At 44.1% G+C, this 15,539-nt stretch overlaps 1 protein-coding gene across 1 annotated transcript in view; it reads right to left on the bottom strand.

Annotated features, from left to right (window-relative positions):
* The window catches only part of vbp1 (von Hippel-Lindau binding protein 1), a 32,072-nt gene extending 16,788 nt beyond the window's left edge, over positions 1–15,284 (bottom strand). The window contains exons 1-4 of the mRNA XM_072505549.1: positions 15,142–15,284; positions 5,897–6,021; positions 4,038–4,104; positions 2,912–3,010 (exon numbers count right to left, since the gene is read on the bottom strand). Coding sequence (XP_072361650.1) covers positions 2,912–3,010; positions 4,038–4,104; positions 5,897–6,021; positions 15,142–15,225 — 375 coding nt within the window. The 5' untranslated portion in view covers positions 15,226–15,284. The remainder of the gene's footprint in view (positions 1–2,911; positions 3,011–4,037; positions 4,105–5,896; positions 6,022–15,141) is intronic.
* Between the last annotated feature and the right edge of the window lie 255 nt (positions 15,285–15,539).

The raw sequence follows: 15,539 nt of genomic DNA, 5'->3' as shown, positions 1-15,539 counted from the left end.
GTTGCTGGCCAAAATCTTGTCCTCCAGGATCGAGGATTGTGTTCTGGACATTATTATGGAGGACCAGACGGGGTTTGTTAAGGGCAGGCAGTTGGTGGCCAATGTAAGAAGGCTGTTAAATGTGATCATGATGCCCCCAGAAGGTAGGGATGTGGAAGTAGTGATCGCAATGGATGCAGAAAAGGCTTTTGATCGGGTAGAATAGGACTATCTGTGAAAGATACTGGGACGGTTTAGATTCGGGCGGGGCTATAGATGACCTGCTTCTGTACGTTTCAGATCCAATAGAGGGGATGGAAGAAATCATGAGGACTCTCATGAGGGGAATTTGGCTGGTTTTCGGGGTAAAAGCTTAATATGGGAAAGAGTGAGATGTTTGTGGTCCAGGCAAGGGGACAGGAGAGGCGACTGAGAGAGCTGCTGTTTAGGTTAGTAGAGGGATGCTTTAGGTACCTAGGCATCCAAGTGGTGCAGGAATGGGACCGGCTGCATAAATTGAATCTGGCCCGGCCGGTGGACCAAATGAAGGTCGATTTTCGGAGAAGGGGCGCTCTTCTGTTGTCTCTGGCTGGGAGGGTGCAAACGGCGAAGATGACGGTCCTCGCGAGATTCCTATTTGTATTTCAGTGTCTCCCCATCTTTATCCCGCGGTCCTTCTTTAAGCGGGTCAACAGAGTGATCACGGGCTTCGTCTGGGCGGGCAGGACCCCGCGAGTAAGGAAGGTAATGCTTGAGCGGAATTGGGGAGAGGGCGGGCTGGCGCTGCTAAATTTTAGCAACTATTGCTGGGCGGCTAATATAGCCATGATCAGGAAGTGGGTGGTGGGGGAGGGATCGTCATGGGTGTGTATGGAAGCGGCTTCATGTAAGGGCACCAGTTTGGGGGCGTTGGCAACTGCGCCGCTGCCGTTCCCGCCGGCACGGTACTCCACCAGTCTAGTGGTGGTGGCGGCCCTGAGAGTTTGGGTCCAGTAGAGGCGACATGTGGGAACAGTGGGAGCATCGGTCTGGGCACTATTCTGTGATAATCACCGGTTTGCCCCGGGGAGTATGGACGGGGGGGTTCCGGTTATGGCAGAGAGCGGGGATTGAGAGGATGGGAGATATGTTCATAAAGGGGAGCTTTGAGAGTATGAGGGCGTTGGAGGAAAAGTTTGGGTTGGCGAGGGGAAACAAATTCAGGTATCTGCAGGTGCGGGACTTCCTTCGTAAACAGGTGTCAACCTTCCCTCTCCTACCGCTAAGGGGGATTCAGGACAGGGTAGTTTCCAGAGGGTGGGTAGGAAAAGGGAGCGTAGCGGACATTTATAAGGAGCTTATGGGGTCGGAGGAGACGCAGACCGAGGAGCTGAAGCGCAAGTGGGAGGAGGAGCTGGGAGGTGTGATAGAGGATGGTTTATGGGCAGACGCATTGAGTAGAGTCAACACGTCCGCAACATGTGCCAGGCTCAGCCTGATACAATTTAAGGTTGTTCACCGGGCCCACATGACAGTGGCCCGGATGAGTAGATTCTTTGGGGTGGAGGACAGGTGTGCAAAATGTGTGGGAGGACCGGCGAACCATGTCCACATGTTTTGGACATGCCCAAAGCTTAGGGGATTTTGGCAGGGGTTTGCGGACGTCATGTCCACGGTGTTAAAAACAAGGGTGGCGCTGAGTCCAGAGGTGGCGATTTTCGGGGTGTCAGAAGACCTGGGAATCCAGGAGGAGAAAGAGGCAGACGTTCTGGCCTTTGCTTCCCTGGTAGCCCGGAGGCGGATACTATTAGCATGAAGGGACTCAAAGCCCCCAAAGTCGGAGACCTGGCTATCGGACATGGCTAGCTTTCTCTGTTTGGAGAAAATCAAGTTCGCCTTGAGAGGGTCACTGTTAGGGTTCACCCGGAGGTGGCAACCATTCGTTGACTTCTTTGCGGGAAATTAATCGTCAGCAGACCCGGGGGGGGGGGGTAGTTTAGATTAAAGTAGGGGGGGCCAATAAGGGTCGGACCTGTACGAGAGGTAAATGGCTTTTGCACTATGTTTATGGTTTCATGTATATTGTTTATTTTGTTGTTGTTACTATACCCAAAATACCTCAATAAAACATTTAATAAAAAAAAAGACTAGCTTTCGTTATCGAATTAGGGTCCGGGTGGCCCACAATTGGGCCTCGCTTCATGAATTAAATTACACTTACCTGGTTGATAGTGTCAAGTCAGACTTGCAGAAGTGGGATAACTTCCCCGTGTCCTTGGGAGGGCAGGATCCAGACTATTAAAATTAACATACTTCTGAGATTTTTATTTATTTTTCAATGTCTCCAATTTTCTCCCCAAGTCCTTTTCGTCAAAGTCAGCAAATTAATGCCCTGCTTTATTTGGGCGCATAAGACAATTAGAATGAAGGTACGCCTATCACAGATTAAGTTGGTTCCAGTAATTTTAAGCCTAATCACTCAGAGAAACATTGTTATATCCTCTCTGGTATTAGCTCCACCATAACTTACCACAGGTCTTATTCCATATATCTCAGCAGAAATAGAAACAAACTGTTCACTGTTAGGGATTAAACCCATTACATCCTTAACTGCCCTTTTCTGATGAAAGGTCATCGATTTGAAATGTTAATTGTTTCTCTCTCCACAGAATCTGCCAGACCTACTGATTATTTCCAGCATTTTCTGTTTATAGTTCAGATTTCCAGCATCCACAGTATTTTGCCTTTGTGTGTTAGCAGAAGGTAGACTTTAGAATGGTCATACTTAATGCATGTACCTCACCTATTGCCTGAATAGGAGAGTTCACAAAGGAGATATGTCAAGAAGTGTTATTTCTGATAATGATCCTGCAGGTTTTGTTCCCCTTATGTATTTCTGTAAAATGTAGCCGGAAAATGCTGTACAAGTGAGAAACCGTGGCTCTGAACTTACCCCCAACCATAAGCACACTTTATCTGTAGGAGTGATGGATGCTTTAGCATACAAGTTATCTGCGAGCAGAAATAGCGTCTCCATTGGATTTGTGGAATCCTTTAAAACAAAAATCGAATGGATGTTGAGCTGCATTATTATTGAATAAACCAATCATTGTCTGTGTCCCTCATTTGTTACAGCACTGCAATTTGACACTTAAAAGTTTTGAAAAATAAATATAACAGGGGCTGGTTTAGCACAGTGGGCTAAACAGCTGGCTTGTAATGCTGAACAAGGCAGCAGCACGGTTACAATTCCTGTACCGGCCTCCCCGAACAGACGCCGGAATGTGGCAATAGGGGCTTTTCACAGTAACTTCATTTGAAGCCTACTTGTGACAATAAGCGATTATTATTATTATGATAGCAAGTTGGTTGATGAACAATAATCAAAGATTCAATAATCAAATATTGCATGGATTGGAGATCGGTCGAAAGTGTTGTACTTCTCAAGTCAGTGCTGAGTTCACTTATGTTCTTTCTTTATATGATTTGGATTTGACGCATGGTTTTAATGGGGAAAGATGATTTCTTGTGGGTGGGGAACCAATAACAAGGGATTTCAACTAAAAATTGTCACAAAGAAAATTTAAACCGAAGTTAAGAGAAATAAATATATTTATGCAGAATGGTTAAAGCAAGGAATATTTTGCGAGAGGAAATAGGTGGTGAATACTAACTGCTAAAGGAAAAATAGAGTTGAAATAAAAGACAATAGAAGGCCATGGGAAAATAGCATCATAGAAAGGTTTGGCATTAGTATGTGAGACAAATTTTCTTCCACCTGTGCTCCATACTTACACCTCAATAACCGGTTTCAAAGAGGTGAGAGAGGTTAGGCACAGATCATTGGCCAACTCCAGAACAAGCAGAAAAAAATCTTAATGCAATATTTTTGAAATATTCTTCTCTTCAGGCACATCCTGAAAATTCTTCATCTCCAAACCCATAGCTCCACATTAGCCTAAAACAAACTAAAAACCTATTTGATTAAGCAAGTCCACTAATCAGAAAAAACATTTAAGTGCAGTGGGAAAAATAATTGACCATCAGCCAACTTTACGTGAAGATTTAGTGAATTTTACCTTTTTCTTCTGCATGTGTTTTAAAATCTCTAACGTTTGTTTAATTTCCGGGATTTGACTTTTTAGCCTAGGAGAGGGAAGAAAAGATGACAAATATAAATGCTCCTGCTGACAAAAAGAATAACTGCTTTACACAGAGCAACAACTTTTATCTACATAGTGCCTTTAATGTAATAAAATATACGAGGTACTTCACAGCAGCATTAGAAAATAAAACCGGATAGGGGCTGGTTTAGCACACCGGGCTAAATCGCTGGCTTTGAAAGCAGACCAAGGCAGGCCAGCAGCACGGTTCAATTCCCATACCAGTCTCCCCGAACAGGCGCCGGAATGTGGCGACTAGGGGCTTTTCACAGTAACTTAATTTGAAGCCTACTTGTGACAATAAGCGATTTTCATTTCATTTTTCATTTCATTTCATGATAATAAGCCACATAAAAAATATTAAGCAGATAACCAAAACCTTGGTTAGAGATAGTTTTGAGGAGTGCCTTAAAGGAAGAACGTGAAGCAGAAGGGTTTAGGGAGTGAATTCCAATGCCTAGAGCTGAGACAGCTGAATGAATTATAAAACAATTAAAACTGGGATGCTCAAGAGGCCAGAGTGGGAGAAGTGCAGATATCTTAGAGGGTTGTGGGGCTGGAGAAGATTACAGAATTCTGGAGTGATGAGATCATGGACGAATTTGGAGCCAATGCAGGTCAGCAAGGACAGTGGTGACGCGTAAATGGGACTTGGTGAGTACGGACATTGGGCCACACTCCTTTGGATGACCTCAAGTTTGGAGACCGTAGCGCATGGAAAGTTGCCAAGGAGTGTGTTGGAATAGTCAAGTCTAGAGGTGACAAAAATATAGATGAGGGTTTCGGCAGCAGAGAAGGCAGGGTCAATTAGGTGGCATTACGGAGGTGAAAATAGGTGGTCTTAGTGTTGGCATGGATAAGTGTTTGGAAGTTCACTTTGGGGATCAAATATGACACTAGTCAAGGAGGCCTTCAGCCGGGCAAATAGAAATCTTGAGAAAAAAAAGATCTCCAGTCTTTGCATTATACCACACTTGAATACAACCATGGCTGCACCAAGAAGCTGGGATTATTTACATTTGAAAGTGTACGCATGCCCACCCAATTTTTTTTGTTAGTATTCTCTAATGCCAACATTTTCAAAACTTAAGTATTTTGTTTTTAATTCATCTCCAGCAGCACGAGCACAGGATTCTGATTGGAAAAGGTATTTTTATTCCCTGACCCCAACATCTTTTGATTATTACTGGTTGGAAAAATTGTAAAACCATGTTTCACTCCCCCAATATATACAACATTAAATCATCTTAGATGGTTTGTTTGTAACTTTGGCTTTGACGTGGATATTTTTAATCAACAGGCGGTGGTGCTGTTCTCACTTTAGAAGAAATACCCAGGCCAGTGGTTCAAACTTACTTGTTGCACAAGTATATTCTCTTATAATGTGCATAGGTAGCATATAATTTCTGGACACCGGGCATTAGTGCAAGGGTGAGTTTTCAGTCCTTGGAAAAACAGCTGGTTTTTGATTTTAATAGAAAAACAGATGGAACTTAAGAATGTATTTGTCAAAACAATAGTAAACAGTACTAACAGTAGTATCCCATCTAATGAAAATTAAATTTGACTTATCCAGTTAAGGCAAAACAGCAAAGCGATACAGGAAGGTTTTCTCTCGCATAATCAAAGACCACCAGGATCACTTGGATGTCTTTCTCAATCACAGTATAAATTGAAAATCCATTTTTATGTGTTAAGAACAGTGTACATTTAATATACTGAGCTAAACTAGCTAAGTCTGGATATTTTTCCTTCCTGATGATTTAACCTCTCACCTTCTTTTCTTTTGCGATAGATTCAGTTCCATGAATTTGTATTTTTGGTATTGCTCGTCTAGCCTCCTCAGCACTAGGTCTGCTGTCTCGTTACCTGGCTGCTTCATAAATGCAATAACATCTTCCTGGGAGACAGTTGATTAAAGAAAAAAAAATTAAGGGACGGACTTGTAAAATGAAAATGACTTGCACACCAGCGAAAAATGGGAAAGAACAAAATGTGAATAGCTGAACTGTGTTGAATCCCAAACTATCAGCATCCTAGGGGGGGGGTTATCATTGACCAGAAACTTAACTGAATCAGCCATATAAATACTGTGGTGACATGATCAGATCAGAGGCTGGGAATTCTGTGGTGAGTAACTCACCTCCTGACTCCCTCATGCCTGTCCACCATCTACAAGGCACAAGTCAGGAGTGTGATGGAATAGTCTTCACTTGCCTGGATGAGTGCAGCTGCATTGCCAAATGGAGCAAGAAACTCTACACCATCTAGCCAAGGTAATCTGCTTATTCATTACTTAGACATTAATTCCCTCCATCACTGAAATACAGTGGCAGCAGTGCGTATCATCTACAAGATGCACTGCAGTAACTTGCCAAAGATTCCTTCACAGCACCTTCCAAGCCAGCTACCCCTACCATCTAGAAGGCCAAGGGCAGCAGACACATGGGAACACCTCCCCTCCAAGTCACTCATACACCACACTAAATTTGATGGCCCAGCCACCTTCAGCTGCTTCCATCAATGACCTCGCTTCCATCATAAGGTCAGAAGTGGGGATGTTCGCAGGTGACTGCACAATGTTCAGCACCATTCTCGACTCCTCAGATAATGAAGCAGCCCCGCAAATCACGTTCAAATGTTTTGGTCCTGTCCAAAGCCGGAGGATTACTGGAAGAAGGCTTTTAGGATAATCTCTAAAATGGTGCACGTGAAACTGGACCTGGGACAACGGGGAGCCATATTCGGGGTGTCGGACCAGCCGGGTTGGAAACGGGTGTGGAGGCAGATGTTGAAGCCTTCGCCTCGTTGATCGCCCGAAGGCGGATCCTGCTGGGATGGAGAGCAGCCTCTCCACCCTGTGCCCTGGCGTGGTGGGGGGGGACCTGTTGGAATTCTTGACTCTTGAGAAGGTTAAGTTTGAACTGAGGGGAAGGCTGGAGGGGTTCTACAATTCATTGGCTTTATTCATTATGCACTTTCAAGAATTGGATAACATTGAACATTAGTGGGGGGGGGGGGGTCAGCACAAAGATTTCCTTTCCTGATTCTAGTTATAGGAACGCAAGAAATAAGGAGACCATTTAGCATCTCAAGCCTGATCTGACATTCAAAAAGATCATGACTGATATTCTACTACATCTATACCTTTCTGCACTATCCCTTATCCCTCTATACCCTTATTCAAAAATCTGTGATCTCTGATCGAGCATCCACCATTCTAGATGTTAGAGCATTCCAAAAGCGCAAAACCCGGAGAAAAAAAAGCTCCTAATTTAGTCCTAAATTCTTAGACTGTGACGCCTAGTTGTAGACTCTCCAGCCAGTGGAAACATGCTCCCAACATCTACCCTGTCAAGTTCCTAAAGAATCTTGCATGTTTCAATTACATTACCTCTCATTCTTCTGAACTCAAAGAAAAGAAAGGCTGTAATTTACGCAGCACCTCCCACAGTACTTACCAGTCAATGAAGCACTTTTTAAAACTGTGGTCATTATTATAATGCACAAGAATAACTTTTTTACTCTTACACTCTAATCCCTTGTTTTAAAAGCTAACATATCATTTGCTTTCCTAATTGCATGCTGTACTTACATGCTAACTTTCTGTAAGTTGTGCATAAGAAGCAGACTTCTGGTTGTGGCCATGGTGTGAGTGGTCGCACATTTGACAACTCCCCATCAAGGCATTTTGTTGGTCCTTTTCCCCGATTAACGGGTGGATGTTTTAGAAGAAAAAGGTGGAGGAAGTCTATCCTCCACCAGTGAATGGATTTGTGGAGCAGAAGTGGTTTTAAAAGAAAAGAGCTTCTGGAGCAAGAAACTCTTCCCGCTAGCAGGAGCATGTCCCATCTATGGAAGTCCCTTTTCATTTGGTCGACCGCTTTGCCCAGATTTAACTTGTGGACCTGCCCCTACTCTTTAGCCACTGGAATCCCTAAATATCTGAAACTCCCCTCCACCACTTTAAAAGGTAACTCCCTCAGTCTCCTTTCCTGTCCCCGCACCTGGATCACAAACATCTCGCTCGTTCCCATATTCAGCATGTAGCTTGAAAATCGCTAAAATTCTCCCAGTACCTCCAGGATTCCGGTCATTCCCCCCACCGGGTCTGTAACATAAAGCAGCAAGTCATCTGCATAAAGAGAAACCCTATGCTCCACCACCCCCCTCACTATTTCCCGCCACGCATTTGATGCTCCCACTTATTCATCACACTGATACGTCCTCAAAAAGTTCAAAAACCGATTCACAACATAACATAAGAAATGGGAGGAATAGGCCATTCAACAGGATCATGGCTGAACTGATTGTGACCTTAATTCCATTCGCCTGCCTACCCCCCATAATCCTGGGCTCTTTTGTCAATCAGAAATCTGTGTAACCCCAGCCTTGACTATATTCAATCTCCAGCCGCCACTTCCCCTGGGGAAGAGAATTCCAAATGCTAACACTCGAGAAGAAATTTCTTCTCATCTCCATCTTAAATGCAGTTTTGAAACTGTGTCCTCCAAGTCCTAGATTCAGCAAAAAGGAGGAATACCTTCTCAGCATTTAACCTGTCAAGGCCCTTCAGAATCTGCTATGTTCCAATAAAATCACCTCATTCTTCTGAACTCCGATGAAGACAGGTCGAACCTGAACAACACTCCTTATAAGTCAAACTTCTCAGACTTTTCATAAAATGATATTGGCCCTATCCAATCATATCGTGATTTTATAAGTACAACAAGAACACACTGGTTAATACTCGCTCGGGCCACACTGGGGAGTACGGCAGAGGCAGAGCGGCCAGGAGGGGATCACGGCCACAGAGGAAGGGGAGAGAAGTGTATGTAAATATAGATAATGATCTATGTTTGTTCCTGTTTTCTTTTTCTCTGTGGTTTTTCTATTTTGTAATTTTAATTTTTCCTTGGTTGTTTTTGCTACGTATTATGCGCGGCTATGCAACTTGTAATTTAACTTACGAACTGAAATGTGAAACATTTTTTTAAAAATGATTTTCTAAGTATAACCCTCACTGAGAGTGGGCAGTGAACAAGAGCAGGATTGGTCAGCTGTAATCCCCTTTCTGTCAAATAACCTGACAGCAGTCACTGATACACCTTATGCATGTAGAACAGCCTTCCCTGTGACAAAAAACATTTAAAATTGTTATATCTCCAATAAATGTTTGCTTGCGAACACAAAACAGACCAATTCACAGCTAGCTGACGAGAAAGCTAGTTACCAAAATAACAGATTGATTTAAAAAATGTTACATTGCTTCTATTCTGCTTTTTTGAGTTTATAACACACAATGTACGGACGTGTGTTGAAAAGCAGCAGGCAGACTTCTAATACAGTAGGTATTAAACACAAGTGGACACTTGATTTTACAAAACACATTGCGCTGAAGATCACAGAGAATAAATCACCTGTGATAATGAATCACAGGTTCTCCATAACTTCTAACCTTTACAATAACTCACCTAAATGCAGATATTATTAGCTGACAATTTAAAGATTTTGACTGCAACAACAGCAACAACTCGCAATTAGTCAGCACTTTTAATCAATAAATTATCCCCAGGCACTTCACAAGAACATTCTGAAAAAATAAATTGATAGCAAGATACAAACTGAGATATCAGTACAGAAGACAAAAAGTTTGGTCAAAATGGAAGGTTTTAAGGAATATTTTAAAAGGAGAGAAGTTGGAGAAGTAAAGGCAGGGAATTCCAGAGCTTAGGGCCTGGCAGCTGAAAGCATAGGTGCTAATAGTTTCGCGATTAAAAAGGGAAATGTACAAGGCGTCAAAATTGGAGTGCGGAGATTTTAGTTAGGTTGGTAGAGTTTGCAGAATTTACAGGTGAAGCCATAGAGGAATTTGAAAACATGGATGAGAATTTAACATTCATGATATCGCCAGACCAGATCAGCAAGCACATGGATGATGGGTGAACGCGACTTGGGTGTAATTTAGGACACAGAAAGAATTCCCGACAATTAAGCTCTCAACGATTCTTTTTTACAATAGATTTCATTGCCTGAATTTGAATTTCTGGTATTGCCCATCCATTCTCCCCAGCACTAGGTTCATTATTTATCTTACGGAAGATTCAGATGGATTATTGCTCTCCATCAAAAGATCCTAAGCCAACAGATGGAATCGTTGGGATACAAGCATCTATTCCACCTTCGTGACAATTGAATCATAGTGGGCAGGTAAACTGAGTTTGTGGTGCGTAGCAAAAAGCATAAACTGGAAAAATAATTACTAAACATTTGGTATCATATCACTGACAGCTACTTAGAACGTACACTGGCTTCTAAATTCCTTAATTTAAGACAACAACAATGAATTAAATCCAGTTTACCCTAAACCTCGTAAGTGTCAAGTATTATTTCCGGGAGCAGCGACTGAGAAATATTGGGCTGCCCAGTGCTACCTCTAACCCCACCATGACAATGAGGAATTTTGCCATGATCCAAATGGCACCCATCTTTACCACTCTTCAAGTCTATTGAACCTCAAGTCATGTCCCACATCAAGTCCTGGTCAACAGGCTGGGCCAGCATTTATTGCCCATCCCCAATTTCCCTTGAAGGGGCTGTTAAGGGGCAATCGCATTGCTGTGGGTCTGGAGTCACATGTAGGCCAGCCAAGGTAAGACAGCAGATTTCCTTCCCTAAAGGACATAAGTGAACAGATGGATTTTTTACAACAATCGACAATGGCTTCATGGTCATTATTAGACTTATAATCCCAGATTTTTATTGAATTCAATTTTCACCATCTGCAGTGGTGGGGCCTGGACCTGGGACACCAGAGCATTACCCTGTGTCTCTGGATTACTAGGACAGTGATAATACCACTATGACACCACCACCTCCTGCAACCGCCATTATGCTATCATACCACCAGACTACCATCATATCATAGCCAAGTTACAATTTCCACTGATTGAAGAAAGCCAGTGTTTTCAGTACATGCTATACATTCTGCTCCATTGACACAGGTTTCAATCCCCCCCCTCCCCATCTGCTCCGACTACTAAACCCTTCCAGACTATTGCTCCATTGCACTCCTAACTCACCCCCAACCCTCTGCTGAAACCCTCTTAACATATCTATTTCTTTCTGAACTGCGAAGTCGCTCACTTTGGCAGGAATAATAAAAAAAGTAGAATATTGCTTAAGTGGAGAATGGCTGCAGAATTCCAAGGTGCAGAGGGATCTAGATGTTCTAGTACGAGTCACAAAAAGCTGGTATGCAAGTACAGCAAGTTATTAAGAAAGCTAATGGAATGCTATCCTTTATTACGAGAGGACCTGAACAAAGATGCTATGCTTCAGTCGGACAGGGCATTGGTGAGACCACATCTTGAATACTACGTACAATTTTGGTCTCCTTATTTAAGGAAAGGTGTAAATTAGTTGGGAGGCAGTTCAGAGGTTTACTAGATTGATACCTGAAATGAGTGGGTTGTCTTCTGAGTAAAAGTTAGACAGAGCTTGCTTTAAAAAATAAAAAAAATTTAGAGCACCCAATTCATTTTTTTCAATTAAGGGTCAATTTAGTGTGGCCAATCCACCTGCCCTGCACATCTTTGGGTTGTAGGGGTGAGACCCACGCAGAGACGGGGAGAACATGCAAACTCAACACGGACAGTGACCCAGGGTCGGGATCGAACCCGGGTCCTCAGCGCCGTGAAGAAGCAGTGCTAACCACTACTCCACCGTGCTGCCCTCCGAGCTTGTTTCTACTAGAGTTCAGAAGAATGAGGGGTGACTTGATTGAAGTATATAGGATCCTGAATGGTATTGCCAAGGTGGCGGGGAAGGATGTCTTCTCTTGTGGGTGAGTCCAGAACTAGGGGGGCACTATTTTAAAATTAGGGGTCGCCCTTTTGAGACAGATGAGGAGAAATTTCTCTCAGGTTATGCAACTTTGGAACTCTGCCTCAGAAGACGGTGGAGGCTAAGTAATTGAATATTTTTAAAGTGGAGTTAGATTGATCCTTGTAAGTTAAGGATTATCAGTGGTAGATGGGAATGTGGAATTTGAAATATAAACAGACCAGCCATGAGCTCATCGAATGGTGGAGCAGGCTCATGGGCCGAATAAGGCCATAAGACCATGGCTGACTTCTGCTCCTATTTTGTATGTTCTAATGCAGCCATGCTGGACTCTGATCCTCTAGTGCATCATATCCTAAACTCAGCCAGCTGTACTATATGCCATTCACTAATGGTCGAGTGATATTGGCTCACTAGCCCCCAACACATCAAGTGCCCAATTATTACCTCTTTCAAATCCATTTATGGTCTTGCTCCAATCTATCTGTGCGCTTTCGTTTTAACCCTTCTATCCTTCAGCAATCTTCACCACTGCCCTTTGGACATTGTTTTCTCCCTCACCTCACCACTGGTTGCAGTGCCATCAGCTGCCTTTGCCCTACTCTCTGGAACAGCTCACAACACCGCCATCTTTCGATGTCTCCCTGTACCTTTGAAACCGTACCAAAATCTATCATTTCAAGCAAGCTTTGGTATTCACTCCTAATTAGCCCTCCTACCTAACTCACTTCAGTATTTCTGTCTGTGAACTACCCTGGGACATTTTGATATTAAAACCACTATATGAATGTAAATGGTAAGAATGTACATTATGTTGATAGATACAATTTATAAAAATTAGTTCACAGGATGTGGACATCGCTGGCTAGGCTAGCATTTTTATTACTCATCCCTAATTGATCTGGAGAAGTTGGTAGTGATCCGCCCCTTGAACCACTGCAGGCCATCCGGAGTAGGTACACCCACATTACCATTAGGGAGGAAGTTTCAGGATTTTGACCCAGGGAAGAAACAGCAATATAGTTCAGAGTAAGAATGGTGTGTGGCTTGAGGGGCACTTATAGATAATAGTGTTCCCAGGGACCCACACCCTTGGTAGAGGTCAAGGGTGGAAGGTGCTGTCAAAGGAGCCTTGGTGAGTTCCAGAAATGGAGAGTATGCCATCACACTCCTGAATTGTGCTTTGCAGGTGGTGGACAGGCTTTGGGGAGTCACTCACTGCAGTATTCCTAGCCTTTGACCTGCTCTTGTAATCAAAGTAGTTATATAGTTGGTTAAGTTCGGTTCCTGATCAATGGTAGCTCACAGGATGTTGATAGTGGGGGAATCAGCGGTGGCAGGATGTCAAGGGGAGATTGTTGGATTCTTTCTTGTTGGAGATAGTCATTGCCTGGTACTTGTGTGGCACAAATGTTACTTGCCACTTGTCAGCTCAAGTCTGAATTTTGTCCAGGTCTTGCTGTAGTTGCACGTGGATTGTTTCAGTATCTGAGGAGTCGCAAATGGTGCTGAACACTTTGCTATCACCAACGAGCATTCCCACTTCTGACCTTATGATGGAAGGTCATTGACGAAGCAGCTGATGGTTGGACCTTGGACACTACCCTGAGGAACTCCTGCAGTGATGTCCTGGGACGGCAAAGGACTGGAGTATAAAAGTAGAGGAGCATTGTTGCAATTGTATAGGTGTTGGTGAAACCACATCTGGGGTAGTGTGTCCAGTTTTGGCCTCCTTATTTGAGGAAGGATGTGGTGGCATTGGAAGCAGTTCAGAGGAGGTTCGCCAGGTTGTTTCTGGGGATGAAGGGGTTGATGTGATGACTTATGAGGAGATTAAACACTTTGGGCTTTTACTAGCTGGAGTTTAGAAGGATGAGAGGGGATCTGATTGAGATATATAAAATACTAAAGTAAATGTAGACCAAATGTTCCCCCCTTGTGGGACAATCTAGAACGAGGATCAGATATAGCTTGATAGGCAGTAGGTTTAAAACAGATTATGAGGCAGTACTTCTCGCAGAGGGTGATACATTTTTGGAACTTACTGCCCCATACTGCGGTGGAGTTCAAATCATAAATGGTTTCAAGAGGGAGATAGATATATTTCTGATTATTAAAATCAGTTAAAGGAATCTGGGGAACAGGTAGGGGTGTGGCTGAATTGCCTCCTTCTGCTCCTAATTCCTATGTTCTTATGACTGAGATGATTCATCTCCAGCAACCATCTTCCTTTGTTTTAGGTATGCCTCCAACTCAGTGGAAACTTTTCCTCCTGATCCCCATTGACTCCAGTTTTGCTCGGGCGCCTTGATGCTATACTCGATCAAATGTCACCTTGATTTCAAGGGCAGTCACTCTCCCCTCACCATGACAAAGCCTAAAGCCACTCATTGAGTGACTCAGGAAAAGGTTGCCCAAATTGCTTCCAAAACACAAAATATTGAATCATGAAGTCTTGTCCCGGGCACCCTCCATTAACTACCACATCCACCCCTCAACCATCTCAACAGTACAGGGTGTGAAAAGGCTAAACTTTTCAGAGTTATTCTATGTTTTGTTATTTTGGATATTCCTTGTCCTCTGCGTTTAAAAAAAACACCTATTTTTCCAAACAACCCTCTTCATAATAATTAATCCCTTCCTTTCAATACTTAACCCACCTGCCCTACCTTTTTTGGTAAGTTGCTGACTCTTGCTTATGGCTCAGCTATGTGGCTCGAATGTGTAAGTCTGAGTGATGAATGGTAGCAGATTGTTTGATCTTGGGCTCACAAACCTCGCAGGAGTCATTGGCTAGTCAACAGCAACAGTAAGGCCGGCTGACCCTACCCCTCCCTAGCTCACCGGAACTGAAGCATTGAAGAGGCCAGACCCAGGAATGGAACCTGGGACCCGTCGATCTACACAGCTCAATGCCTGCGCTTTACCCCGGGCTCAGGGCCCACCTTTACATGGAGGTAAATTGTCCGCAAAGGATGAAAGCGGTATTCCTGCTACCAGTGACAGCTGAACATCCAGCACCTTGAGGGGCGAGCGGCGCCTCACTAACTCCCGGCCGCACGTCGCCATGGGGACAGAGCCACTCCGGCTCCCGCAGGCCTGAGCTTTCAGGCTCTTCCCCCTGAAGACGAATGGCCCCAAACTCGCTCGAATCCAGGCCCTAGGGCGCTCTTACCACGAACACCGCCTGGGGAATGCCCAGGTGCTTGCGGCCACTCACAACCGCGTTGCTATCACCGCTCCCACTGGTGGTCGCCATCTTGGGGCAATCTGACGTCGTGCGAGTGACGCGCGCCGGCGAGCGCGGGTTCCGCCCTGCTCCACTCTGATTGGAGCCGCGCTGCAGGCTGAGCTGTCAATCAGGGGGAGAGGGGCGGGAGAGCTGAAGGGGCGCCCTAATTGTGCCAACCAATGCCCATAAAGTCCATTACGCCCAATACACTCAACAATTGTGAAGATAAACTTAACTAATAGTCATTGCCTATAATTTGACATCACTCTTCAAAGACAAAACACTTGTGCGTGAGCAGCACGGTGGCTCAGTGTACTGCCTCACGGTGCCGAGGTACCAGG

The sequence above is a fragment of the Scyliorhinus torazame genome, chromosome 5 (assembly GCF_047496885.1).
Source record: "Scyliorhinus torazame isolate Kashiwa2021f chromosome 5, sScyTor2.1, whole genome shotgun sequence".
In the NCBI taxonomy this organism is placed as follows: Eukaryota; Metazoa; Chordata; class Chondrichthyes; order Carcharhiniformes; family Scyliorhinidae; genus Scyliorhinus; species Scyliorhinus torazame.
This window is presented reverse-complemented; position numbering and strand designations above follow the sequence as displayed.